Source organism: Leucopleurus acutus (genome assembly GCF_964270905.1).
Source record: "Leucopleurus acutus genome assembly, chromosome: 9".
NCBI classification, from domain to species: domain Eukaryota; kingdom Metazoa; phylum Chordata; class Mammalia; order Artiodactyla; family Delphinidae; genus Leucopleurus; species Leucopleurus acutus.
In genome coordinates, this window is record NC_139144.1 from 12,960,828 (window position 1) to 12,988,753 (window position 27,926).

Below are 27,926 nucleotides of genomic sequence, written 5' to 3' on the forward strand. Positions count from 1 at the left end.
AGACCAGGAAGTGTTGGGTGGAGGCTGGCAGGGCTGTTGGCCCCGTGCGAAAGGCCTCAGCCAGCCAGTCCGCTTCCCTGACCCTAACTCTAAGTCCTCCCCCACTGTTCTGGAACCCAGTGCCCGGCCCTGTCCTCGGACTTGCGGCAGAGTAATCGCTCCCCTTAGGCGGTGCAACCATCGTCCTCAGCCCTCCCACCGTCCACCGCAGAAGCGGGGACCCAGCGGTGTCCTGGGGTGGCGCAAGGGGCGCCAACTCTCGGGAAGGCGCAGTGACCTCAGGGTCAGGCCTCCGGGAAGGGCCGGGTCGGGGCGTCACGGCGCACACGAGTGCACACTAGCCTCTAAGCTGCAACCCCGCCCCGCGTTTCCCTTGGAGTCGGGGGCGTGATCCCGCGCACGCGCAGAGCTCAGGGGCGGGGCGCGCGTCAATGGACGGGGCGGGCGCGGCTGTGGGCGAGCCCTGGGGGGGTGATTAGCATGGTGGAGCGCGCTGTCATTGGCGGGGTGCAGCATGGGCGGGGCGAGGCTCGCGGAGTGGCGGGAGGAGGTGCGCGGCGGTGAGCGGTCCCCGCGATGATGAGCATGGTGGAGCACGCAGTGATTGGCGAGATGCCTCTGTGGGCGGGGCAAGGCGCGCGGATTGGCGGGAGATGGCGCGCGGCTGTGGGCGGGGCCGCGGCGTGCGGCTAGGTGAGTGGGGTCTCGCTTCCCCAGGCCGCGTGGATGCTTGGGGGGGGGGCTGGCTCTTTGGGGGGGCTGGCTCTTTGGGTGTCCTCGCGTGGGGGCGGGTTAACAGGCATCTCGCGAGGGAGGTCTGAGCAGGCTCTGTGCTGTACTCCCCCAGACGGCCCCAGGTTGCGGGCCGGGGCCGTGGCCTGGGGATTCAGGCCGCGAGACTCCTTCGAGACTGCGGCCAGAGCGCTGCCGCCGCTCTACACTTTGGGGCAGATAGTTGATTCAGATACCGTCCCAGCCCAGAGCTGTTCTGTAGGGCAAAATTCAAGCCACCTAATAGCTGTGCTAAAAAGGCGGGAGGAAGAAATCGGTTTTAGTGCCACGTCTTTTTTAACCCATTCCATGCAAACTATTATCATCCCTGTACGCATGTAAAGAAATGACTGAGCTGCTCCACGCACTGATCTTGGAACCTGCTGTGGATCTGACGCCTACAGTACGTCTCAGTGGGGCTCCGGGCTGCTTCTGGAAAGTGGGCTCAGGTGCTGATGCCTCTGCTCTCCTGGAGCTTTTATTCTAGTCAGAGGAGGCAGACAATAAACTTAAAATGTATTGTCTGTTGGAAGATAAATGCCATGGAAAACAATAAACATTGGAGGAACAGAAGTGCCAGGGGAGGGTTGCAGGTGGAGAAGGTGAGGTTTGAGCAGACCTGAGGGACCTGAGGGAGAAGAGCAGGCCTCCTGGTTGGGGGACAGGAGGGCAGGACCAGTGGGGCAGATCTCATAGGCCACTGTAGGGACTTGGGGTTTTATTCCGTGAAATGGGGAACCTTTGGAGGGTTTCGAGCAGAGAAGTGACTGATCTATGTTTTGTTTTATTTATATTTTTAATCATAGGCTAATTATTTTATGGTAGGCTTGTGTAATAATAAGGCTGGCCTCATGCCTTGAGATGGGGCAGGTGCCAGGGAGCTGGATGGAGGCAGATGAGGAATTCCATTTGGGGCATGGAATTTGAGACCTTGATCATTGTCTAGGTTGAGGTGTGGAGCAGGCAGTGGACCCTTGAGATGGGTTTGGAGAGCGCCAGTGGGAGAAGCATTTCCTAGCTTTCCTCATCTCCCTTTTTGCAGGTTACAGGGGACCCTGGTATCCAACCTAGTCGAGTTCCAGGTGCTGTTCTGGCCGGAGTCTGGTGTGCACCACAAGTCTCCCCCACCCTCAGGGCCCTGCGGGTGCGGTGGAGCCACACTAGGGACGCGGCTGCCGCGGAGGTTGCAGGGATTGCAGGACTGCCTTTGTGTCCTTTCAGGGACCACCTCCTCCCTGTCCCGGCCACAGCGGTCCGGACACATCAAGCACGGACATGTTTTCTGAGCAGGCTGCCCAGAGGGCCCACACTCTGCTGTCCCCACCATCAGCCAGCAACGCTACCTTTGCCCGGGTGCCCGTGGTGACTTACACCAACTCCTCGCAGCCCTTCCGGCTGGGGGAGCGCAACTTTAGCCGGCAGTATGCCCACATTTATGCCACCCGCCTCATCCAGATGAGGCCCTTCCTGGTGAGCCGGGCCCAGCAGCGCTGGGGTAAGTAATGAGTTTGGGGAAGTGCTTCTGGGTTTGTTGGGCAGGGGTCTCCAGACCCTTGGGGTCGTCTGTCTTTCCTAATCAAGTGGCCTGGGCGTGCAGGCCTTTTTCTTTTTTTTCCCCATTTCTTCCTTGGTGATCTTTCCTGCTTTTAAGTTATTCTTGATGAAGTAGGACCCCCACCACCTTCAACTTTTGGGTGATGCCCCATCACCCCATTGTTACTATTTATACGAGTGGCTTTCTGGGACTTCCCTGGTGGTCCAGTGGTTCAGACTCCTCGCTTCCAATGCAGGGGGCATGGGTTCGATCCCTGGTTGGGGAACTGCGATCCCACATGCCTCGTGGTGCAGCCAAAAAAAAAAAAAAATTACAAAAAAAAAAAGGGTAGCTTTCCACGTAGTTTTCATTTCATGTGTTATGTCTTTAAACTGAAATTTTGTGGGTGAGACCGTGTCTTATTCCTTTTTATTGCGCCCCCCACCCCCACCCCGCCGCCCAGCACCAGGCTTGCTGGGTTTCAGCCCAGGCTGCACATTGGAACCACTGGGAAAGCTTTGACGAGCACTGGCTCCCAGGCCTGTCCCATCCCACCAGGTCAGCTGGATTGACTCCGGTTTTATTATACGCAGCCAGGAGAACACTTGACCCGATCTCCTAGCTACATCCTCATGTTAGAGATGTTTTCTGTTTTCCTTACTGCAGGCAAAAGTGTTATTCACCTTCTCTCTGCCAGGGTCTCCTTCCTCTGTCTCCCAATGCCTTTCTCTCACTTTCCTTGAAGTCCTCGAGGACACCCTCCTCGAGCCTAAGGTCAATGTCATCTTTTAGACTCTTTACAGCAGCATCTGCTGTGGTACCAGGTGTCTCTTCTTTTTTTTTTTATTAATTTTTATTGGAGTCTAGTTGCTTTACAATGTTGTGTTAGTTTCTACCGCCCAGCAAAGTGAATCAGTTACACGTATATACATATCCCCGTCAGGTTTCTCTTCTAACAAAGCTGCCCGGTGACAGAAAGCAGCCATTTTATTCTGTTCACAGAGTGGGGCCCACGATGAATGGGGCCTTGGCTGGGTGACTGACAGTAGGCAGCATCGTTCACTCACCACGTGGCTTCTCTGCGTGGCCAGGCTTCCTCCCCAGAGCTCAGTCCATGTCAGAATTCACCTCTCTCCACTCACAAGTTTCCTGAACACCTCAAGCCCTTTCTTACCTTTGGCTCTCCCTGCGCCTGGCACGCTCTGTCCCCGGCACACTCTGTCCCCAGGCTTCCTTCACAACCTCAGCTGAAACATCCTGTGCTTCGAGAGGCCGCCTGGGCCAGCAGGGCCTTCTCCGTTCGCGGCACTTGTCCCAGCGGCAGATCCCGCCTTTCCTGCTCTTGCCTCTCTGTCTGCGCCGGAAGCTCAGTGAGGGCAAGGATGGGCCTTCGGGTTCGCTCTCGGTGCTGGCGCCTGGCCTGGCGCCCACACTCCGCCTGGATGGACAGATGTCCCGCCCTCAGCACAGGGCTGTGTGGTTCTACCTGGTGCTCAGACATGCACGCTGGATCTCAGCTGGGTAGCCTTGGGCGTGTTCCTTAATCTCTCTGTGCCTCAGTTTCCTCAGCCAGGTGGTAGGGTATAATAATATCTCCAATGGCGTGTTGTCGGGGGTGGAAGAATTCCAAGCGCAGGGCTTGGCACGGCCACCGGGGGCTGAGTGAGTGCTCGGTGGACATTGTGGCTTTGGCATCTGTTGTCTCGTGGCGTCTGGCATTTCTATCCAGTGCCGGCGCCCTCCTTATCTTATTTTGAAGTACTCCCCCTCGCTCCCCAGGGCGTGGATCTGTGCGATGTTCTTGGTTATTCCGGGGCAGGAGGGATACGTGCTGGGGTCACCGGGCTAAGGAACGGGCTGGTCCCGAGTCCACATTATCCCATCACCTCCTGTTAGCGTTTTCTCCAGGCTTGGGGTCTGTACTAACAGACCCTCAGGCCTTCTGGGACGTGGTTCCTCCCTCCTGCCCACCCGAGTGACCGCTGCATACCACCCCTCTCCCACGCCCGTCTTCCTGCCCGTCCCTAACGCTTCCTGTGTGCTGTTCTCTGGGATCCCAGGCCCTCTGGTGACTCCACAGGGAGCAGAATGGGGCGGGTGGGGATATGAAGTTTGGATTTGGGGTATCTCTGTTTTCAGATGACGAGGCATTTGTGGGGCGGATGAAAGAATCCAAACTCTCAAAAGAGACTGTAATATTGTTAGGGCAGGGCTGTGTTGAGACTTGGCATACCTCCTTCTAAGGATCAGCGTTATAATTTAGGTATAAGTGAAGAAACTCTGCATTAGCTTCCTGTGGCCGTTGTAATAAACAACAGAGCCGCAAACTGAGTGCCTTCAAACAACAGAAGTCTATCCTCTCCCAGTTCTGGAGGCCAGGGCTCCGAGATGCAGGTGTCGGCAGGGCCGCGTTCCCTCCAGTCCTTCCTTGCCTCTTCCAGCTTCTGGTGGCTGCCCCGGCACTGCTGGGCCCGCGGCTGCCTCCCTCCCGTCTCTGCCCCATCTTCACGTCGCCTTCTCTGCATGTCTGCCTCTCTTGTGAGAACGCTTGGCATCCAGAGCGCAGGCACATTCAGAGTCCCTCTGTCCCCCTGGGGCCAAGCGATCCTTTAGGTCTAAGGGGTCCTTGCATTTGATGTTCTCTCCCTCCTCGTGGAGGCCAGGGCCCCAGGGCCGCGGTGCTCTGTGGCCGTGAGGGGGTGGAGGGGGCTCGTCTCTGAGCTCAGACCCCTCGCGCCGCAGGCAATGGAGTCCTGATTAAGAAGCTGTGTGAGCTGCAGCCTGGGGAGAAGTGCTGTGTGGTAGGGACCCTCTTCAAGGCCATGCTGCTGCAGCCGTCCATCCTGCGGGAGGTCAGCGAAGAGGTGAGGCCCACACGGGCTGCCCCCAGAATACTTCCCTGGGGCCACCTGCCTTGCATCCTGGGAATCAGGGCTGGGCCTCTGCCCATGGGGGAGGGGGCTGCAGGGCCATCTCACTGACGTGGCACCGGAGCCAGAGTGGGCTCTGGCCCCATGACCACTCCCATCTTTGAATTCCAGCACAACCTGCTCCCCCAGCCTCCTCGGAGCAAATACATCCACGCAGACGATGAACTGATCTTGGAAGATGAATTGCAGCGTATCAAACTGGCGGGCGCCATCGACGTGGCAAAGCTGGTCACAGGTGGGGAGGGGGGAGGGGGTGGCCCACACCTCTGGGTGCTGGCGAACACCTGCATTATTCTTGCAGCCATGGGTTTGGGTCCAGGCGGTGGGTGAGACCCAGGTAGGGGTCAGTTCTTCCCACCTCCGCCCAAAGGCACTTGACTCCAGGAAGCAGATGCCCAGTCCTGAGTCCTCAGTGAGAACTCACCAGCAGAGGAGAGCTGCTGGTTTTGTCATCTGGGTGCCTGGAAGGGGGTGGTAGCCCCTCGGGCCCCCCCTCCTGGGCCTGACCCTGCTGCTTCCCAGGGACGGTCCTGGCTGTGCTGGGCTCTGCAGGAGACGACGGGAAGTTCCTGGTGGAGGACCACTGCTTTGCAGGGCTTGCGCCCCAGAAGCCCACACGCCCCCTCGACACGGCCAGGTGAGGAGCAGGGGCCCGGGTCCGGTCAGTGGTCCGGGGGAGTCACATTCGCTGGCCCCTGCTCCCCTGTGATGGTGACAGAGCCCCACCAGGAGCTCCACGCGGCCCTCCCAGCACCCACGAAGACCCCGACTTCTTCCGGCAGGTTTGTGCTGCTGGTGTCCGGCCTGGGCCTGGGTGGAGGCGGGGGCGAGAGCCTGCTGGGCACCCAGCTGCTGGTGGACGTGGTGACGGGGCAGCTTGGGGATGAAGGGGAGCAGTGCAGCGCCGCCCACGTCTCCCGGGTCATCCTTGCTGGGAACCTCCTGAGCCACAACACCCAGAGCAGAGACTCCATCAATAAGGTACGGCACCCACCTGCCTGCGTTCAAGCCCTCCTTCCCCGCGGAGCGTCGGGCACGGGGTCTCGCAGGCCTGGTGACCCAGGAATCTCCTGTCCTCAGGCCCTGCTTTCTGAGGGCGGTGGTGGGGGCCGGAGGCCCGGAAGTCTTACTGTCCCCCTGTGGGTGGGGCTTTGCTCTGCTCTTAGCCCTCCTGGCGGGGGCTCTGGGTATGGCTTTGATGTAAGCCTCCCTTGGGGCCTGATCGCCTGTGTATGGGCTTCTCCTCCCAGGCCAAGTACTTAACCAAGAAGACCCAGGCAGCCAGCGTGGAGGCTGTCAAGATGCTGGACGAGATCCTCCTGCAGCTGAGCGTGAGTGAGCTGGGGGCAGGCCAGTGCTCGGGATCGGGGTCTCTGGCACTGCAGTTGGGCACTGGAAGGTGGGCTGGGGAAGGTGGACTCCAGTGGGGTGCGTATGGAGGGAGCTGGGCCCTGCGAGCTCCCCTGCCCCTGTGCCCTCCAGGCTTCCGTGCCCGTGGACGTGATGCCAGGCGAATTTGACCCAACAAACTACACGCTCCCCCAGCAGCCCCTGCACCCCTGCATGTTCCCACTGGCCACTGCCTACTCCACGCTCCAGCTGGTCACCAACCCCTACCAGGCCACCATCGACGGAGTCAGGTAGCCCCACTCCAGGCTGACCCCTGGCCTTCTGCCTCGGTGGCACCAGGAGGGGAGGGTTGGGCCCAGGGCTGTGGAGGGCCCACCTGGAGTCGAGCTCGGGACTCCCTGTGAGGGTGCCAGGTGAGCTCTGGGCCGGCAGCTGTGGGAGGAGTGCAGACGGTGGCCCCCCAGGGTGGGGTCAGCTGAGCCCTGCCTTGCAGATTCCTGGGGACGTCGGGACAGAACGTGAGTGACATCTTCCGGTACAGCAGCATGGAGGACCACTTGGAGATCCTGGAGTGGACCCTGCAAGTCCGTCACGTCAGCCCTACAGCCCCTGACACCCTAGGTACTGGGACTCAGACAGTGGTGTGGAGCAAAGGGCCGGGGAAGGCCAAAGGGGCTCCTGTCATGCTCGGAGGGTTCCCAGCCTGGATTTGCACCCACCAGCCTAGCCGTGACCTATCTAAGGAAAAGCCCCAAAGCTTGGTTTGTCTTGGGAGCTACTGTGGAATCTTACGTCTGTTCGTGGCCAAGGCCCTGCTTAGGGCTGAAGGCCATGGGAGCACAGTGGGAGCTAGGGCCGGTCGGAGCACTGCACCCTGGCCCGGTGCCCACCCAGAAGGGCGAAGGCGGCAGCGGCAGAGCATACTGCCCTGCCTCTGGGGCCACGCAACAGTGTGTGGAGATGTTTTTGTTGTGGCAGCTGCCACAGGGTCACGTGTGTGAGATGGCACTCCGCGTCCTACACGGGACAGCCCTACCCGAGATGTGTAGGTGTCTCCGTGCTGCGGCTGAGAAGCCCCACTCTCAGCTGTGGGTCCTCCTTCTCCAGGTTGTTACCCTTTCTACAACACCGACCCGTTCATCTTTCTGGAGTGCCCTCACGTCTATTTTTGTGGCAATACCCTCAGCTTTGGCTCCAAAATCATCCGAGGTAAGTTTTGTCTTCTGGGGGTCCCAGGCCTGGGCTGACGCGGGTGACACGCTCTCAGCTGGGGCCAGGGCTCAGAGAGAAAGCCTGTGTTGGAGTGTCCAGGCGCCCATGGGTGGACAGCCCAGGCTCTGCAGGGACTGAAACTGTCCCCACCAGAGCTCATTCTGGTCAGTGTGGCTTTAGCCTTGGACCTTTATGGCATCCTTGGCCCTTTTCGTTTCTGGTCTCAAGGAGCTTCTGTGGTCCACGCTCCCATGGTGCTGATGGGGGGCTCCTGTTCACTTCTGGTGACTTCCCTTTGAGACGGGCCTCACCCAGAACCTAAGGCGCGCCCCCACGTGGCTTCTTTGCAGGCCCCGAGGACCAGACAGTGTTGCTGGTGGCTGTTCCGGACTTTAGCACCACACAGACCGCCTGTCTGGTGAACCTGCGCAGCCTGGCATGCCAGCCCATCAGCTTCTCAGGCTTTGGGGCGGAGGAGGAGGACCTGGGAGGCCTGGATCTGGGCCCCTGACTCACAGAGGCGGCCTTGTCCGGAGAGGCCCCGGCTATTCCTTCCCTGTGGCGTCAGCACCATGGCAGCTTTGCCTTTGTAAATAAAGCCTGAGTGTTTACTGGTGTTGAGCTGGGCAGACCCGGTGGCGGGCCAGGGCACTCCTGTGGAGAGAGCCTCCCTCCTCCTCCCCTCTCCCAGCTGGTCAGGATGGCAAGTGGTCAGTGACACATCTGCCGTGAGCTTGGTTTATTGGTGTGGCCGGAGCAGATGGTGGAGAAGTCTGCCCCCACCACCCCCCCGTACCCGGGCTCGCTCAAGCTGCCCCAGCCCGGCCCTGCAGCAGAGCGGCCGGTGGAGCAGACGCCTGACACAGACCCTGGCTCCTAGGTCTCCATCACTTCATGCCCCCTCCTGGCAGGGCCCACACCGGGGGTCTTTCCTTTTGCTGATGGCCGCTGAGCAGGCCAGGGCAGTGTGACTACTGGTGCAAGCTCGCGCGTTGGCAGACCTGTTCTCAGAAGTCCCCGAAGTTCACTGTGTAGGTCTCAACTGTGGTGAAGGGGATCTCCTGGCCCGTGACCATCTTTCTCTCCTCCTCCTCACCCTCCTCGGGCGCCAGCTCTGTCCCAAACTCCGTCACCACCTCCGTGTAGGTCTCGGTCTCTGACTCCTCCCAGCCAGCTGTGGTCTCGGGTGGAAAGTGCCAGGGACCCAGGGTAGAACTTGGGGCGGGGGAGGGGGCGAGGGAGGGGGTGGGGAGCAGTGTCGGGGGGGTGGGGGGCGACGTGGGGACGGTGGCCGGGCTGGCGGTGGCGTTCAGGCGCCGGAGCCGCATCTGTTCGCGCATGCGCAGCCGGTACTGCAGGCGGCGGCGTTGCATGCGCCGCTGCTGGGGGGTCATGGGGCGCGACGGGTCGATGTGCGGGATGGGCCGGTTCCCGTTCATGGCCATGATCTCCCGGATGCGCTTCCAGTTGGAGCGAGCCAAGATGAAGTTGCACTGGGTGGCCCCGATGTCGTAATCCACGTTGCAGGTCTTGGAGCTCGGGGTGTAGCCCTCCGCGTGGGCCGTCACGCGGTACTCCCCCGGGTTCAGGATGCGCCAGTAATCGCCGCCACTTGCTGCAGAGGGAGGACGGGTTCGGCTGCCTAGGAGTACCCCCTCCCAGGCCCCAGTCCTCCTGTCCGAGATCCCCCTAGCCCTCCCTCTGGGGGGCTCCAGAGGAGCAGGGACGTGCTAGGCAGGCCAGGCTTGCCTTGCCAACGGCACGTACAGATTTGGTGCCCCCCACCTCGGGAGGCAGAGTGGCGTAGAGGTATGCACTTGTGTACCTGTCTTCACTCCGTGGTTAATGCCGCTCACGGAGATGGTGGCGTTGGCGATAGGGATGCCCTGCTCGTCCGTCACAACCCCCTTGATGCCGCGGTGAACCTGCAGGGGAGGCAGGGCGGGTGTCCACATGGAGAGCCCACTGGGTCTGCTGCTGCCCTGTCCCATGCACGAGGTCCCCTCGCCCTTCACCACCCTCTCCCCAAATGCTGCCCCACTCCTCCACCTGCACGCCCTCCCCGGCAGCCCGCACACCTGCTCCATGAAGGTGAGCAGAGCTTCCTTGTTGTTCTCCCACTCTCGGGGCAGCTCACTCTCGTGAGGGAACTTGTCGCAGCCCAGGTAGATGGAGAGTTCCAGGCAGTTGGTGTGCAGGTAACTGAAGTCGTTGATAGCTGGGCAGGGCAGACACAGAGCCGCAGTCACCCCTGCCCACACCAGATGCCCCACCGCAGACCCTCCCAGGCTGACTCACTCCCAGAGCGGGGTTTCCACTTGGCCCCGTTGACGATGCCCATGCCGCCAGTGTAGTCCTGCGCTTGGCACCCTCCCCGGTAGGGCTCGGTCATGGTGAGGTGGGTAGAGGCGAAGGAGATGGACAGCCAGCGGAAGATGGCGTGGTCTGGGGTCTCTTGGGCCTCAGATGCTTCTTCTTCATCCTCTCCCCGGGCAGCTGCCATGGCCGCGGCCAGCAGCTGCTCCTGGCTGGGCGTGCGGGCCATGTCATAGGGGTAGGACACGAGCCGCTCGCCGCCGTTCAGGTTCGCTCCCAGCACGAAGGGGTTCTTCTCCATCCAGGCAATGATAGCCCGGACCTCCGTGGACACCTAGGGTGGCCAGTATGTGAGGTGTGGGCTACAGCCTCCATCACCCTCCATGTAGACCCCATACTGGTACTCATGCCCCCTCAGTCCCTCCAAGGCCCTGCAGTCTCAGCACCCGGGCTGGGTAACCCACAGCCCACCCCCAAGTCCGGAGCTCCAGGACCCCAGGGTCCGGGCTGCTCCCACAGGCCCTGCTGGGCCTCACCGTGGCATCTGGAGACAGGTAGTGTTCAGGGATGGGCAGGTTATTGTTGGGGACCCGGTAGGGAACCCATTTCCTCTCCTCAGCTCCCCAGAGCACTGAGTTGAGATCCGGGAAGTCCTCATAGATGTCAAAGCCCTCCTCGGTCCACAGTCCCAGCGCCCAGTTCCCAAACTCTGAGCCCTGGGGGAGCAGGTGGGGGTAAGCATCAGCAGCCCACCCACAGCCCTGCCCCACCCTGGCCCTGCCTTACCCCCTTCCCTCTACCCACCGTCTGCGCTGCCACCTCGTAGCCGTCAGGATTCAGCGAGGGCACGAGGTGGATGCGCGTGTCCTGCACCAGGCTGCGCACGCGCGGGTTTCCGTCTCGGTACTCGCGGCACAGGTACTGCATTAGTAGCAGCAGCAGCTCTCGGCCTAGCACCTCGTTGCCATGGATACCAGCTGTGTAGCGGAACTCAGGCTCCCCTGTAAGGGCAGGAGCCTCAGCAACCAAGCAGCCTCCTGAGGCCTGAGGCCCAGGGGATCTGAGGAAGGACCCAAACCGGCCTCATCCCCAGAGGGGTGAGGGTGGCTGAGGATTGTAGGGCCCAGCAAGGGGCTCCAAAGATAGGTGGGAGGTGGTGAGCTGGAAACATCAACGGCGCAGACCCAGCTACAGTGCCAGGGCCTTGCCTCTATAATCTGTTGGGCGTGGGGAGGGCCAGGCCTCCAGGGGGCTGTCGGGGCCCTCACCCAACTCGTGATCCCCGGGGTTGTCCGAGATCTCCATGGCGTAGATCTTGAGCCCACGCGAGCTCTTCCCTAGGCTGTATGTGCGGGTGATAGTGGGGCACTGCTCGTTCACCACCTTCATCAACTGGGTGCCAGAGAAGACACAGAGTTACGCAGCCCACCTACTCCCGCCACCCCCAGCCCACCCGCAGTGACCACATCTCTCCCACGGCCTGGGTCTGCTCTATGGGGAGGCTCCCCTGTTAGCCCTGAGCCCAGTCCGTGGCCTCAGGACAAGCACCCCAACCTGGCGCATGTCCTTATAGCTGTGGTGCCGGAAGTCCAGGTCGTCGGTGGTCAACACCTCGTTCTGTGCATAGTAGCTGTGGACAGCTGCAGAGGGTGGGCAGACAGGGCCTTGAGCTGGCCACCTGCCAGCCCACCGCGGGTTGCCCCAGCTTCCCATCCATGCCCCTGCCAGCCCCCTGCACTCACGGGACATGGGGCACCCCAGCACCTCCAGGCGCATGCATAGGCTGCCGTTCCAGGTGAGTGGGTAGATGCGGATGAAACGGGCCACCACCGGCTCCGGGAGCTCGCTGAGCACAGGTGTGTCCTTGTCCACGTTCCCACGGAAGGTCTGGGAAGAGGCAGGCCTCAGAGCAGCCCCCAACCCCAGCCGAGAGCCCACCTGCGGTTCAGACGAGGGGCGTATAGAGCCGAGGGCTCAGGTGCCCACCATTTCCTCGTAGCCGTTGGTGTACATCACCCATGTCTGGCTGTCATTGCTGAAGCCCACGAAGAAGGAGGTCACGAAGTCGTCACTGGGGAGCGGATGGTGGTCAGGGTAAGGCTTCTCTCCCCGCCCCAGGTTCAGGCCCTCAGGCGGCCTGAGCCCCCTCTTCTGGGCCCAAGAACCTAAGAGCTAGCAGGTGTGTGGTGTTGGCCCGGATGTCGGGAGAGGCTGCCATGCCCGCTGCGTGGCCGTGGGCGACTGGTTTGCTTATCTCGACCCAGGGAACCGACCGGCCATAACCGAGGAGTGGCGGTGGGGTGGGGTGGGGCGGGGGAGGGCCCTGGAAGGCCCACTGGAAAGTTCTGAACGGGACTCAGAGCTGTGCCTGGAGCCACCTGCCCCCACCAAGTGCCTGTGAGCCTGGTGGACTTACTGGATGCTGGAGTCGCGGCCCTGGGTGATGACGCCCGTGAACTTGGTGGTCCTTCTGGTGTCCACCTCGATCCACTGGGTCTGAGAGTCGTCCTCGGCACACCACGCCCCGTCGTAGTAGTCGTCCTCAGTGTCGCCGGCCTGTCGGGGACAAGCAGGCGGGCTGAGCAGGCAGGGAACCCCTACCCAGCTGGGAGATGGGCCCATCCCGACACCCACCTGCATGTTGAGCCGGCCACGCTGTGCCCCTAGGCCGTGGCGCAGCATGGAGGAGGACCGGATCTGGTTGTCCTCGATGCGGTGCGACTCCATCCCGATGGGGGGGCACTCTGGGGACACGGCACCCCAGGCTGGTGGCCCCCTGGCTCCGTCCCTCCCTCCACCGAACCCAGAACGGAGGAGCCCAGCACCCACTTCCCCTCACATCAGGGGGCGCCAGTGAGGGCAGCTGTGCTCCAGCCTGTGCTTCCCCACCCTGAGCCTCAGCTTCCCCCTCTGGAGAACGGGCTGATGACACCAGGCTCCAGGGGACCATGGGGCTCACATGAACTCACAGGGACAGCCACCCCAGGGCCTGGCCGGTCCCAGGCATTGTCTGCGTCGGGGCCATCTGCACACCTGCCTTGTGCCCCGAGCTCTGTCCCCTGGGGTCAGGCCCAGGACAGAGACACTCCAGGGCCTCTCCCGTTCGCGTTGCAGGACTTTAAGAGCAGGAAGGGGCTCTGGAGGCCTGGAGTGCCAACAGGAAATCCGGGTTTGGGACCAATGTGTGGCCTTAGGTGGGTCACGTGCCCCATCGCCGTCACCCTGCGGCCATGGCACGGCCCCAGCGCCGTCACACCCGCCCGACAGCCTCCATACATGCCCTTGGCAGCCCCGGCGCTCGTAGCTATGCTGCAGCCCTCACAGCACCCCCCAGCGCCCCGCACCTATCCCGCTCCCCCCGAGCCCCCCAGCGCCTCACTCACTGAGTTGCTCTGCTGGAGCCCACTCCTCCAGCTCACCCTTCCGGGGCCCTGGGGACAACAAAGGGAGGAGGTGGTGCTGAGGGTCCCAGAGCAGCCGGGGGTCTGGCGGACCTCTCACGGGGACCCAGGTTGTGTGGGCCCAGCCCCCAGCCCCCAGAGACACACCTTTGTGGTCCTTGCCCTTCTCCGCAGTCCATTTGTCATGCGTGTCCTCCTCCTTGGGCCTGCTGCCCTCCTTTTTGGGTTTCTCTGAAGGGTGGAAGCGGGGAGGGCCTGTCGGCTTAGCCCCAGGCTAAGGGGGGCTTCAGGGGGCAGGTGGGGTGGGGGTCAGGCCTGCACGGGGGGCTGGGGGCAGCCTGGGTCCACTCACTCAGGCCCTCCTTCTCTTCATCTGTTTCCAGGCCAGGGTCAGGCTTCTGGGGCCTGGGAGGCCGGAAGTAATAGTCCACTGTGGGGAGGGAGAGCCTGATGAGATGGCCCACCACGAGCCGGGGCTCCTAGGTTCACAGGAGCCCAGTGGGCCGGACTGGGCGCGCGGTGCACAAGGTGAGGAGGTGAGATCAGGGTGGGCCTTAAAGAGTCCAGATGGGCTGAGACGAGGAGGGAGGGTCCTCCTGGAGGGGGAGGCTGCTTGGGCACAGGTGGGGTGAGCGAGACCCCGAGGAAGTCACCAGCCTGGCGCCCCTGCAGGGCGTGGCCCGGAGAAAGGTGGGGAAAGGCTGGGCAGGGAGTGGGGCACGGACATCGGACATGCCCCGAAGGATGACTGGCACCTGTGGCGGGAAGGGGGGTCTGGAGGGCTGAGCTGGGGCCAAGGGGTTGATGGGGACCGAGGCCAGGAGGAGGGGAATGGGGTCCAAAGGGGCCGGGAGCAGGAGGGAGCGGAAGGCGGCATGGGAGTCCCGAGGGACGAGGGGCGAGGTGGTCAGGACCGGAGCTCGGAGGGCCTGAGAGTGAAGCCCACTGGGGCTCAGGGCGATGGGGGGAAGAGCGAAGTTGGGAGCCAGGAAGACCCAGCCTGAGGGAGGAGATCAGGGGAGGGCGGCCAGGCTGGAGAGGGTGGCCAGGTAACTCCCACCAAGCTGGAGGCACAGGCAGCCCGACCTTGGGATGCAGAGGGCAGGGGCCCTAGGCACTCACTGTCGTCGTAGTTGGGGATCACGTAGCCGTCCCCATAGTTGGGTGGCAGCGGCTTCAGAGGCGGCTCTGTGGAGATGGGAGGCAGGGTTGAGCCGGAGCCCCCTCGCCTGGCACCCCGCCCCCCAAGTCTGCCCGCATCCTACCTATCCTCTCCTCCGGGGCCTCGAACCCCGGCCTGGGCGGCTCAGCCTTCTCCTCGGGGCGCTCGGGCCAGAGCCTTTCTGGCCTTCTCCTGCTGGGGGGCGGCCTGGGCTGCTTCTGGCGCCGAATGTACTCAACTGGGGGAGAGGGGGGCGCTCGGAGCCGGGGCCAAGGCCAGGGAGGGTGGGGCCTCCGGGGGCCGGGGGTGGGATCCAGGCGGGGAGGCGGGGCCGGCGGGGCCTGGGTGGGGGGGCAGGGTCCTACTCACAGTCTTCGTAGTCCTCCCGCTCTATCTGGTCGTTGTAGTCCAGCGTGGGCTGCTCTGTCTCCTCCTCCGGCTCTGAGGGAGAGCGCTTGTGGCCGCCTCATCGAAGGCACTCCCCGACGCCGCCACCCCGGCCCACCCCGGGGACCCAGCAAGCCAGGGCGGTTGGTGCCCTGAGGCCAGGTGGCCGGCGCCCACTCACCAGGCTGGCGCTCCACGTCGGTCTCTCCTGCTGGGCCCTGCCAGGGATCTGGGAGGGGCCCGTCTGCAACACAAAGCCCAGGAGCAGGTGGACGGGAGGCCTGCCCTGACCACTGGCTGCACCGTGAGCCTCCACGAGACCCGGGCCCAGCCGACACCCCCTGAACAGCTCACTCCCGGGAGGCCCGGGCTGCTCTAGCCCTAAGCACCCTGCTGGCATTTCCGGGGGGCCAGAGAGCTGGACGGCTTTCTGGGGAGCCCAGGCCCTGCTGTCTGGGAGGCCCTGCCGCAAAGCTGCCCCCACAGGCGGGCACCCTCCAGGCTCAGAGCCCAGTGACGCTGTGGGCAGGTGGCTCTGGATGGGGCCCAGGGGACGGATCCCAGGACGGTGGAGAGCAAGCCCCCCCCCACGAGGCTGCCAAGCACTTCCTCCCCAGGGGAGGAGCGGCACCGAGGGAGGGACAACAGTGAGGCCGCAGCGCCCACCCGGACTGGGGGCTCTGAGGGTCTGCGAGAGGCAGGGCCTCAGGGACCCGCCCTCAGCCCAGCAGGTCAGAGCCCCACGGTCTCAGAAGAGCCAGCACACACCTCCCTCCTGGGGCAGCTCCTCGAGGCCGGGGCTGGCGACTGGGGGCAGTGGCCACTTCGGGCTTTCGGAGGGGGTTGGGATGGGGGCCTTCTTCCCAGCCAGAGGCCTCTTGTTGGCCTTGGGTGGCTTCTCCTTGGGCTTCTTGGTGGCCTTGGGTGGCTTTTCCTTGGGCTTCTTGGTGGCCTTGGGTGGCTTCTCCTTGGGCTTCTTGGTGGCCTTGGGTGGCTTCTCCTTGGGCTTCTTGGGAGGCCTGGAGGGCGCCTCCGGGGGCTGCTTGGTCGCCTTTGGGCCTTTGTCCTTCTTTCCTTTCTTCCCTTTGTCTTTGGCTTTTCCTGGAGGTGCTGTTCAAGATGCAGACTCCGGTAAAATCAATGAAGAACCCCCTCTATGCCCCATGTGCCCCCCCACCCCCGGCAGGGTGCCTACAACCTGGGCAGAGGGGCTGCTGTTAGCCCTGCATTTCCCAGATGGGGGAAACTGAGAGGTGAAGCCACTTGCAGTCATGGCAGAGCTGGGACTGGCTTTCTGTCACCACCACACCTTGGCCTGGGTAGCTCAGCTTCCCAGGGGGTAGGCCCTCGTCCTCCCATCTCCCAAAACCTCCAGAGGAGCACCTCACAATCCCCTCTTTCACCGTACGGCCCCTTGGCCAGTCAGGGCCCACTATTCTGTGCTGGGCACAGAAGGGGCAGAGAGGTGACTAAGCCATCCAGGCCTGGGGAGACTGCCCAGTCTAAAGGGGGAGGCAGTCTCCTCCCTGCCAACTGCCACACAAAGTAAAGGGCATGGGCCCCGGGGCCTCTCTGAAGCTAGAAAAGCTTCAAAGAAAAGCGACACTCGTGGGCTATCCCCTATCCAGGGGTAAGGAGTCTGGGGTGGGTTGGAAGCCATAACCATAGGGGGTCCTGAGGCCACACAGAGGACAGATAGGATAGGTGGGCACTGCAGCTGCTCGCCCATCTCGGAGTCTGGGGGAGGGAGGAAGCAGGGGCAGGGCCTAGGGCTGCCTATAGGAATCCTCCAGGCCCCTGAGCAAATGCTGTTGAAAATGTAATGGAGGAGTGGGGGCCACATGACCGAAATACTGGAAAATCTACAAAACGCAGACAGTCAGGAGAAACAGAGCTGCCACAGCAGCGTGCAAGAGGCCGGGACAGCAATCTCGACCGGAATGGCGGGGGAGGCCGCGATGGGTCCCAGGGAGGAGCCAGGAAAGATCTAGAGCGGGATGAAGGGGAGGAGCTGCTGACCTCAGGAATGATGGATGGTGCCCTGGAGTCTCCTGGGAGAGAGATCAGCAAGACCCTTGCCCACCCTCCGGAAGGTCACAATAAACAGCTAAGATTTATTGACAGCTGATTATATAAGAGGCAGTAGGCTACATGCTTTGGTGATGCATCACCTCGTTTAATTTTCACAATAACCCAGGACTACTGCCCAGTGCCTCTGGGAGCCTTGTGGAGACGAGGGTCTTCTGTAACACCCTCCCCCGGCTCTGTGCTCCTGGAGTAGGAGGCCAGGCAGCACAGGTAAAAGGCTGGTGTCCCAGGCTGGGACTCTGGCAGTGGTGTGGGCACGGCCAGCGTTTGCCACAAGCACACTGAGTGGCCCCATCAGGACGGCAGGGCTGTTCCCGTTCAAACTGACCTGGGCAGGGGGCAGCAAAGTCCCCAGTTAGTTCATGTCTAGTCCCTCTGGGGGTTTGGGGCTGTGCATGACGGATTGGGAGGACCCAGTTCCACTGGGCAGTGGACCTGCTGGATGCGTCTCCAAACCCAAAGGGCTCCAAGCCAGCACTGACCTCTGCCTGGCACAATGTCCCGCCAGATATCTGGGCTCTCTTGTGCCTTACAGAGCCATTCCTCACGCTGGGCAGACTGGACCTCGGCCAGACACCACCGAGGCCCGCCATTCAAGCCTGAGGTGCAGGTCTCCCCGAGGCCCCCCATCACACCGAGGGCCACCCCTACCCGGTGCTCTTACCCTCTTCGGCCACCCCCGGACGCGCCCCCGGCTTGCCCCCTGTCTGGGCTTTGCGGACGGGAAGGGTGGGTTCAGGGGGTGGTGGGGCCTCCACGTCGTCCTCCCGGGGCTCGGACTCCAGCTCCGACAGGAAGCCCTCGAGGAACTCCTCGATCTCGTCGTCGGTCAGCACAGTCTGCGGGCGCCCCCCGGGGCACAGTGCCAGCAGCGCCAGGAGGCAGCCGAGCAGGGTCGCCCCGCGCAGGACCGCCATGGTCGCGGCCCGCACGGGGGGCGGGGGGGGGGGCCTCCGGGGAGGGGCGGGCGGGGGCTCCGGGGAGGGGCGTGGGGGGGGCTCCGGGGTGGGCAGGGGACTCCGGGGTGGGGCGCTGAGGGCTCCGGGACGGGCAGTGGCTTAGGGGTCGGTGTGGGCTCAGGGATGGTCTGGGGGTTCCGAGGCGGTGGCGGCGGCTGGGAGCTCAGGTCCCGCGTGGCGCGCTCCCGCGCGGACCGCCTTCTCCAAAGCGCCAGAGGCGGCCGGGGCGGGGGTGCTGGGGCTTCCGGAGCCGGCTCCCCCCACCCCCGGGGAAGGAGGAGGAAGGGGAGGAGGAGCCGGGCGTGGACGGAGGGGCTGCGGGGGGAGCCGAGCAGTCCCGGCGCCGCGCGCGCTTGGCACTTCCCGGAGTGGGAACTGCGGGCTGTGTCCCGGGCCGGGGCCCGCGCCTTGGAAGAAAGGCCGCAGGGAGGGAGCGTCGGAGGGGACGCGAGGTCCAGAGGGTGCGGATCGGAGCGCTCCGACGCCCCTGCCCCGCGCCGTCTGCGACACCGCCCCCAAGCCGGATGGGAACTGGAGGCGAGATGCCCCAGAACCGGCTGGAGGTGAGCGGGACCCCTGATGGCAGAGCCAAGCCACGAACTCAGGCCTCGAGGACCCTCCCCATCTCGGGACCCGCAGCAGTGTCCCCACCTATCCTTTCCTTCCTCTGGAGCCTTGGCCTGGCAGCTCTGCCAGCTGTCACCAGCCTTCATTCAGACATCCAGCTAACCTCCCAGGTCCGTGAGAGCCGGGCCCTGTGCTGGTCCCCCTGGGAGGGACCGCACTTTGGGAATTCACCCTCTAGTGAGGGGGACAGGTGCAAAACCGCCCTCAAGGCAAGCTAACTGCTCTGCTGGGGGTAGGAGCCCCCATGTAAGATTGCCCCTCCCCTCCCAAGGGACTGACATACTAGGTCAAGTTTGGAGGGAGGGTCAGAGATGGAGCAGGGAGGGACAGACGAGATGCCTTTCAAGTTGTATTAAACTGTGTGTGTCATTCATAGGCATGGGCTGTCAGGGGTGTGGAGGGACTCAGCACTCACACAGCAATTTCCACACAAGCTCAGGGGGTTCTTGCCCTCCCCTGCACTCCCAGCAACAGAGGGAGGGATCCCAGATGAAGAGCCTGGCACGGAGGTGGGAGCCAGCCAGCTGGCTTATGTGGCCCCCTTCTAGCAGATGGTACAGCCTCAGGTGAAGCCAGGTCAGATCAAGGGAACATTTTAGGGGCGGTGCGTGTGAGCCCAGCCCCGCGTGGAAGATGTAGGGGCCACAAAGGCATAGGAGATCAGACACTACCCCTGAGGACATGGGCCAGCTGGCAAGAGAGGATGGGTACCTTCAACCCAACGAACCTGGGTGCTGGGACCTACCACGGGAACAGTTCACTCACCACCCGAATAGGAGCCACAGATGTTTACGGTCGGTTCCCTCCCCTACGGTTTCTTTTACTATTTCCCTGCAAAGAACATTTCTTCACCTCTAGGGATACACTGCTTTCCAAACAGCTGAGATCCCAACCAGGACAAACAGACGTTCCTCTCCTTCCTCTTACCAGAACCTAGTTTTTTAAAAGTGTGTTTACCATATCTCCAGCTACCATATGGACCAGACGCAGCAGGGGCATGTAGATTGGGTAGTCAGAGAATCCCAGGATCGATTAGTAATGTCTGCCATGGGTGTTGGCTTAGGGAGTTATGCCATGTGTACCTGGTGTTTCCGTAAGTCTCTCCCCAGGGGCAGATGTTGGCTGGCCCCAAATGGGCATGACACCTAAGGCCAGAGCTCCCAGAACGTTCCTCCTTGATGGGATGAGGAAGCAAGAAAAAGCACATCTGGAGCCCATGGGCCAAGTTTAGCAGCAGTCAGCCCTGAGCCAACGTTGTCTGAGGGTTTGGCCCAGTTGGGAAAACCCAGGAGAGCCTGAGATGATGAACAGGCAGCAGCCAGGGAGCGTCGTGCGAGCTGCTGGCTCAGCCCGGGACTGGGGGCAGGACCCAGGGGGCTCTCCCTTCTCTCACCACTTTCTTTCAAGGCCCTTCATTCGCTGCTCACTGGTTTGTACTTAGAAAGGCAGTGGGACTATGTCAAGAGCTGGTCCCTACAGGCAAATCCCAGCTCCGCCCTCCTGGCCATCTGATCACAGCAAGTAACCTCACCGCTCTCCGTGGCCTCACTGCCGCTGACCAAACAGGGACTTTGCACGTGCTGTGCCGAGCGCAATTTCAGCACTCGCGACCCAGCAGCTTCCAGTTCTTGTCAGTTCCCTTAGGAGACCAAGACCCACCTGGGCTCTCGGAGGACGCCCCCCCCACCCCCCCAGTTGGGCCTCCTTGTCCCTGTGCTGTCCTCGCCCTGCCGTGTGTACCCAGGCTGGTCCTGGCAGCAGTAGGATGAAGAAAGCTCTTACCCATAAATGTCCTCTGCGAGCCTCTGAATCATCGCTCTCGAAACTTTTGTCTTGGAATTTGTTCTGTTGCCCCCAGTTGAGTGTGTCAAATAGGGAGGCCCAAGGCTGGGGGTGGGGGTGGTGGCGGCTGTCGAACGTCACTTCCCTGGGAACAGCTCCCGAGTTCAGCTGGCTCACACATGGATCAGATTTGGGCTCAACATCCTCTGCCAGGGAAAATAGAAGCCCTCAGAAAATTAGAAAGAAATAGACAGAGGCTTCTCCTCAGTCACAGTGAGTCACCAACAGAAACATGAACAGAGGCCTGTGGGGAGCTGGGCTCTGGGGTGGGGTGGGCAGCGCGTTGGGGGCCCCCCTGCCCCCTCCCACCCAAGAGTCTGGGCAGGTGGAGGGGGGCAGTGCTTCCCTCGGTGGGCAGGGCTGGGACTCCACTTAGCTTTAAGACCTGCACTCAGGAAATTGTGTAGACCTAGGCCCATCAGGACCTGTCATCTAAACCAAACTCCCCAAGGGCAACAGCCCAGGCCGGGAAGAGGCAGGCCAAGAGGCGGGAAGCTTGCGGCCTCCTGTGGCTGCCTTTCACCCTTCCGGGATCCAGGCCCCCTGCCAGCGGGTGGGGTGTCTGTACCCATGTCCAAGGGCTCTCCTGAGCTAGTCTGGGAGTCTGCTGGACGTCCTGGGTCCCCTCACCTCCAGCTACCTAAGAGAAGGCTGGGCCTTTCCCTCCTACGGAGCGAGGCCTACCCTAGGGGCTGCAGCAGGACTAGGCTTACAGGCAGAGACAAGGCGACATCTCACCCTGGTGGATCAACCCTTGCTGCTTCCAGAGTTGGGGAGCAGAGTTCTTGGGGGAGCCTGACAAGGGCTGGGTGTGTGTGTGTGTGTGTGTGTGTGGAGTTTTCCTGCAGCCTTGTGAGGGTCAGGCTGGTGGAGCCCACAGATGCAAGGGTGGGGAGAGGAGGGGGCGGGGCCTGCACTCTCACTTCTGCCCAGGCTGGGGTCGGTCCAGTTTAGCTCACGGGCCAAGAGCTTACCTCTGAGGGCCATTGAGAAAGAACCATATGCCAGGAGGGCTGCCTGCCAGGGTGGGAGGTCCCCAGGAGAGACACCTGGCTGGGGGCCGAGGTGCCCGTGCTTGGGGTCAGCAGCAGGGGCATTGCAGAGGTCTGCAGAGACCCATCTGGGAGGAATGGTGCAGTGCAGAGGCCCTGCGGACTGCAGCGAAGGGCGGGGTGCGGGGGGCGATGGCGGTGGGGGAATGTGGACATGTAGGCAAAGCTGTCACATGGGGGCTTTGCCCCTGTCAGTAATGCCCTCAGCGGGGCGGGGGTGGGCGGGGAGCCAGAAGCTCCCACGTTGGGAAGGGGGTGAGCAGGTGGAACGGAAATGGAACCCACTCTCTTCCCACTATGGTGGGGTCAGTCCCCCAGGGATGAGAAATCGAAGCTTGGCTGTAGGTCAGGCTTTGCCTTGTTAATGCTTTCCGATGCGACAGCTTCCTGCATGAAAAGAAGAACCCAGGATGGACCTGGAGCAGCAGGGAGAGGGGCTCTCCTGCTTCCTTCTGCTCATCCTAGAAGCCACACTTAAAACTATGACCTTGAATAACTCGGTTTTCTCAGGCTGTAAGTTGGGGTGGGGGGGAATGGCTCCATGACCACTAGCAGTGCCCCGCCCCTGTATGGAAGGGTCTCCCTTTCAGACAGGCCTGGTCAAGCAAGGTTAGCCTCTTGTCTTTGCAGATCAGACAGTTTGGATCTCGAGGCAACTCTGGCTGGAGCCTTGGGAGGCATGAGGGTCAGTCTCATCCCTGCGTGGGCCCCAGGTGACCTTGATCCGTTCCCCTCTCCCACCAGACCTCAGGGTGGGAACCCTGAGGTCACTACAAACCTAGTGACCACACCTCCGCATGAGATGGAGAGATGATGGAGTGGCCCCATCCGAGCACTCACTCTCCGCGTCCAGGGAATGAGGGGGTCCCCGGAGGAGGGTGCCCCGAACCCTGGGTGGCCTCTCTTCCCTAATGGGAAGAGCCGTGCTCTGGGACTCTCAGGGAACTCATCCATTCTAAAGGTTTCAGCAGAGTCTCTGCACCCAGGGGCACCACACCTCAGCTTCCTGAGTGACTGAAAAGATGCCCCCAGGCCGTCCTTCTAGGACTGCCAGCCATGTCGGCAGGAGACTGCCTCATCCCATGTCACTGTAGCCTGAGAGTCCATGATCTCATCATCCTCCACTTCCTAGCCCCCAGCCCGCCCCTATCCCGCCACAGCATCAGCCCCCCTCACTCTGGGTCCCCAGCGATCTAAGCACGTGTCTGTGGGTGTGTGTCCCTGACTGCGGCTCATTTGTTCACTGGGCAGGTCTCCACGGAGCTTTCCACAAGGTCCAGCCCTGAGCGTGGCCCAGAGACCCAGCAATCATGGAGGTATCCTTCCTCTGAAGATGTTCAGGCCAGAGGGAACAGGATGTGAGTGGTTGGACCTCCGGAACAGAGGGCACAGGGGAGGGCATCGAACCCCGGGAAATGGAGTCCTGCCCTGTGGGAGAAAGGGAAGGGGGATCCCGGCAGGGGAGACCCTGTCTCCCGGGCTCAGACTCCTTGTCAGTCGCCTGCATCTCAGGTCCCAGCACGTGGACAGTGGGCTGGGCAGTGATGGTGCTTTTAGTGCTTGTAGAGTATATGCGCCATCTTGCCCCGTTTTCAAGTAAGGAAACTTGGGCCCAGGGAGAAGTGATGCGTCCAGGTCACAGCATGTCAGTGATGGCGCGTCTATGAGGCCAGACCGCATGCTCTTTTCCATCCGGTTTACACAGCATCCGGCATCGGCCCACCAGGCCGCGGGGCTACCAGCCCCTCCTGCTGAGGCCCGAGTATCACCAGGAGCCACCCTGGTGCCTCAGCCTGGGCAGAGGTGGGAAACTCACCTGCCAAAAGGACCAGTGTGTCCCACTTCTAACTGCGGCAGCCGCAGAACACTGGGGCTGGGAGCAGTAGCGGCAGAGCTCCTCCAAGGCTCCCGCGGCCTCCAAGGCAGCAGCTCAGACCCGGCCCAGCTGGCCCAAATGAGTGTGTGCGGTGAGGTGGGGGTCGGAGTTGTAACTGGAAGGCTCTGGAAGCCGGGCCTCAGGACAGCAGGCCCTGGGATCAGGCACCAGCCCTCCCAGTCTCCTGGAGTCCTGAGTTGGCCTCGAGGGACCAAGCGAGAAGGACCCAGGCCCATCCGGTCCCTCTGCCCCTCCCTCTCAGGGGAGGGTCCTGGAAACGCCCTCTTGTCTACAGTTTGGACAACACCGGGGGATAAGTCTGCCCGGGCTCACCAGGAGGGTGGTTCCCAGAGCCATGGGACCTGGGGTCTCCCAGACAGTGTCTAGCTGTCCGCACAACTGGCAGAATGATTTTCTTGGTTTCCAACAACTTGAAAACCACATGTGATTTTCCATAGTCTGGTGCCCCCGCCCAGCTCCCCAGGCCCGGACTGCTGAGTGAGCAGAGTTCACCGGAATTCCTTCCACTCACCGCAGGACCCAGCCCCCGGGAGACTGGGGGGTCACTGCAGCCGCAGGGGGGCTGATGGGCTGAGGGGCGGGAGGCGGGCTTCCAGTGCCTGAGTAATTCTGCAGCCCGCAGACTGGGATGAGGACAAGGGCTGCGTGTGGCAGTGTCATGTGACAATCAGGCAGGGTTGTCCGGTTCCAAACAGGCTCTACTGGAAAAAAGTATGCTCAGCATTCCTCCCACCTTCATCTAAATTGACTCCGATGGATCGAAGATGTAGATGTTGAAAGAGAAGCCCTCAAAGCAGTAAAAGAAAACATAGAAATCTGTGCTTATAATCTTCGTGGGGGAAGTCTTTCTAAGCAGAAACTGTAGAAGGATGGAGACTTTTGGTTGCTAAAAGCGCTAGCTTTCTGTTCAGAATATCCTGAAAATGAAATTAACAGGCAAACAGAACACTGGAAATAGGTCCACAAGCCCTAGGTCAGAAAGCGAACATTTTAGGAGCTGCCCGTGGCCTCAGAGCCTCTCTCCAAGCCTCAGTTTCTCTCCTCCTTAAAATGGGATAATACTGGCAGTATCGCTCCTTGTGAAAAGGGCACGAGGATTCACTGAGATAAATCTAGAAAGCTGTGCCTGAAAAATAGTAATTCTTTGAGAAAGGGAAAACATTCTTTACATTTTTAAAGCTAATTTGACCTTGTTTCCATTTTTAAAAGTGAGCCCCGAGATAGAGGCCAATTCACAAAAGAAGCGTAAGTGGGGACTTCCGTAGTGGTCCAGTGGTTAAGACTCCACACTTCCACTGCAGGGGGCACAGTTTCGATCCCGGATCCGGGAACTAAGATCCCGCATGCCTAATAAACATATGCAAAAATGTTGACCTCATGAAAAATTATGCAAATGCTAATTAAAATACACTGAGTAGTGCTTTTCCAATATCAAATTCCCAAAGATTAAAATCCTCCTGGTGGGCTTCCCTGGTGATGCAGTGGTTAAGAATCCGCCTGTCAATGCAGGGGACACGGGTTCAAGCCCTGGTCCGGGAAGATCCCACATGCCGTGGAGCAACTAAACTCATGTGCCACAACTACTGAGCCTGCGCTCTAGAATCCGCGAGCCACAGCTACTGAAGCCTGTGCACCTAGAGCCCGTGCTCTGCAACAAGAGAAGCGACTGCAATGAGAAGCCCGCGCACCGCAACGAAGAGTGGCCCCCGCTCACCGCAACTAGAGAAAGCTCGTGCGCAGCAACGAAGACCCAACACAGCCAAAAATAAAATAAATACATTTATTTAAAAAAAAAACCCTCCTGGTGGAGGCGGTCCCAGGAAATCACTGTCTGAGCACTGTCCTGCAGGACCATTTGGCTGCAGAGATCAGAAACCCCACTGTGATGAGTAATTTTGTGTGTCCCCTGACTGGGCTAAGGGATGCCCAGATCAACGGTGAAACATTATTTCTGGGTGTTTCCGTGAGGCTGTTTCCGAAAAAGAGTCACTGATCTGAATCAGTGGACTGAGAAAAGCAGATGGCCCTCCCCAGTGTGGGTAGCCCCAATCTCTGCTTGAGCTGGGACGTCCATTTCCTGCCCTCGGACATCAGCTCTCTCGGTTCTCAGGCCTTTGGGTTTGCACTGAACTGCACGACTGGCTCCCCTGGGCCTCCAGCTTGCAGACGGCAGATGGCAGCCTCCATAATCATGTGAATCAATCCTTCCTAATCAGTCTCTCTCTATACATGTATATGTATCCTGCGGGTTCTGTTTCTCTGGGGAACCCTGACTGATTCGCTTTCTAAAGCAGCTGAGCCCTGACAGGCGATCCCACAGGTGCCTGGTAGGACAGAGGGCCACCACGTTCCCCTGCAGCCCAGCCTTCACTGTTCACCCAGACCCCTCCCTACACCAGAACTTCAGCCTGGACTGCAGCTCGATGCATTTCCCAGAGGGGACTTGGACCAGGCAACTGGACTCCACCCTATACCTTATTCCAATCAGCTGCTGGAGGGGTCGGCCGTGTGCCCAGGTATGGCTGCACCGGCCACCTCCCCTGGAGCCAGAAGAGGACCCGAGGTCTGGGTAGGCCCTGGGCTCATCTTCTCGGGAAACTGGACGCCAGCCTCATAAATGAGCATGTGCCCCCAACATCTGCACCCCTCTGCCACTCCAAGGACAGATTTTCCCGTCCTGAAGTGCATTGTGACCTCAAGGTGGGTGAAGCATGTGACTCTGGAGGTGGCGAGCCTGGGATGTCCATCCTGTCCACGGGGACTTTGGGGAATGAGCTGCTGCATTAGCCCCTGAGAAGGCCTCCCCTTCCCCACCCCCCACCCCGCCCTCAGACTAATACAACACGTTACTGATTTAGTGGGAGGAAATCCCACCGACAGGTGGGCACGTCCTGCCTCAGGGGACGTATTTGCTGTTCCTTCTGCCTGCAGTGTCCTTCCCAGCGTCTCACTGAAGCTTCCCCAGCTGCCCTTCATAAAACTTCAGCCCTCTCCTATATCTGCCAAAACAAACCATCCCACTCCCCTACTTTATTTCTGACATATTGACCCATTGGGTGATACTGATGGTGCTAATGGCTCCAGTTAAGTGGCCTCCCTGTGCCCATTCCCTTTGCCCTGTGCCTTGTAACCTTGTAGGCCCCTCCTACTCTGACTACAGGCTTGGCCATGTGATGGCTTTGGCCAGTTGGACAGGAACAAACTTGGTCCAAGGAGAGGCTTGAAAAAACACTTGAAGCATCCTCTCTCCCCTTCCCCACAACCTTCCAGAACGATGAGAGCACACCTGGGCTGTCCTGCTGGAGGACAAGACCACAGGGAACAAAGCTGAGACCATGCAAAACAGGCTGCCACAGCCAGTGGGACACAAGAGGGAGACCAGCGAGACCAGCCAAGCTGGGCTCAGATGGGCAGAGCTGCCCAGGCAGCTGGCAGGCAGGTGAGCTAATAAATGTGATTGTCTTAATCTGCTGAGTTGGGTGGTTGGTTACTCAGCAATAGCTAACGCTCATATCAGATGTTTATCATCTGTCTCCCTACCAGCAGTGCCAGTGTCGCAAGACCAAGGGATCAGGGGCTGTGATATTTCCTACTACAGCTCTCTGGCCCACAGAGGCCCTGAGTAAATATCCGTTAAATGACTAAATACAGAATAAATACCGTAACAGAATCTTGTGAGACAGACAACAGTCCTGGAGCTAGTCAGAACTGAGTGGAGGGTGGTACTGACACTGGTGAAGAGAATGGCAGTGGGTGAGCACCAAGGGAGTCTCGATAACTGATGCAGGTCCTGTCTGTGAGCTTCAAGACAAAGACCAGGGCTTCCCTGGTGGCGCAGTGGTTGAGAGTCCGCCTGCCGATGCAGGGGACATGGGGTCGTGCCCTGGGAAGATCCCACATGCCACGGAGCAGCTGGTCCCGTGAGCCATGGCCGCTGAGCCTGTGCGTCTGGAGCCTGTGCTCCGCAACGGGAGAGGCCACAACAGTGAGAGGCCTGCGTACCGCAAAAAAAAAAAAAAAAAACAACAAAGCAAACAAACAAACAAAAGACAAAGACCAGCTCAGAGTCCCCTTCCTTTCATTTTGTTGCTCCTCCATTCTCAGCATCTGGCTTCCATCTCATGATGCAAAACAGCTGCTTGAGATCCAGTCATCATTGCATCATCCCAGCCAGTAGAAAGGCATAGAAGGGCACAATCTCTTCCATTAAGAACTTCTTCCAGAAGCTCACACAAAGCTCCAAGTTCATTCCATTGGCCTTGGCCAGAACTCAGTCACAGCCATACCCAGCTGCAAGGGAAGCTGAGAAGTGGAGTCTTTTTTCTGACAGCCTTCTGCCAGCTAAGTGTGAGTTCTGTTATCAAAGAAGAATGAGATAAATACTGAGGAATAATTGAC

The 27,926-nt window shown here is 60.8% G+C and overlaps 2 protein-coding genes across 2 annotated transcripts; one reads left to right on the forward strand and one right to left on the reverse strand.

Moving 5' to 3' along the window:
• The first annotated feature begins 647 nt into the window (after positions 1–647).
• Positions 648–8,366, forward strand: POLD2 (DNA polymerase delta 2, accessory subunit). Its single transcript, XM_082846028.1, has 11 exons — positions 648–693; positions 1,993–2,266; positions 5,048–5,169; positions 5,347–5,470; positions 5,758–5,872; positions 6,018–6,216; positions 6,486–6,566; positions 6,718–6,875; positions 7,079–7,206; positions 7,693–7,794; positions 8,148–8,366. Exons 2-11 carry the CDS (start codon positions 2,047–2,049, stop codon positions 8,306–8,308), a joined length of 1,410 nt encoding a protein of 469 aa, XP_082702154.1. The 5' UTR covers positions 648–693; positions 1,993–2,046; the 3' UTR covers positions 8,309–8,366.
• Positions 8,367–8,528: 162 nt separating this feature from the next.
• AEBP1 (AE binding protein 1) lies at positions 8,529–18,068 on the reverse strand (the record flags this gene model as incomplete). The annotated part of the gene is made up of 21 exons (XM_082846055.1): positions 8,529–9,412; positions 9,623–9,722; positions 9,876–10,015; positions 10,096–10,447; positions 10,650–10,829; positions 10,918–11,114; positions 11,382–11,505; positions 11,668–11,753; positions 11,856–12,000; positions 12,100–12,184; positions 12,530–12,669; positions 12,748–12,857; positions 13,497–13,544; positions 13,662–13,745; positions 13,867–13,944; positions 14,637–14,702; positions 14,780–14,914; positions 15,046–15,117; positions 15,245–15,307; positions 15,832–16,173; positions 17,816–18,068. The coding sequence occupies 21 exons, from the start codon at positions 18,066–18,068 to the stop codon at positions 8,805–8,807; spliced, it is 3,408 nt and encodes a 1,135-aa protein (XP_082702181.1). The 3' UTR covers positions 8,529–8,804.
• Positions 18,069–27,926: the final 9,858 nt, after the last annotated feature.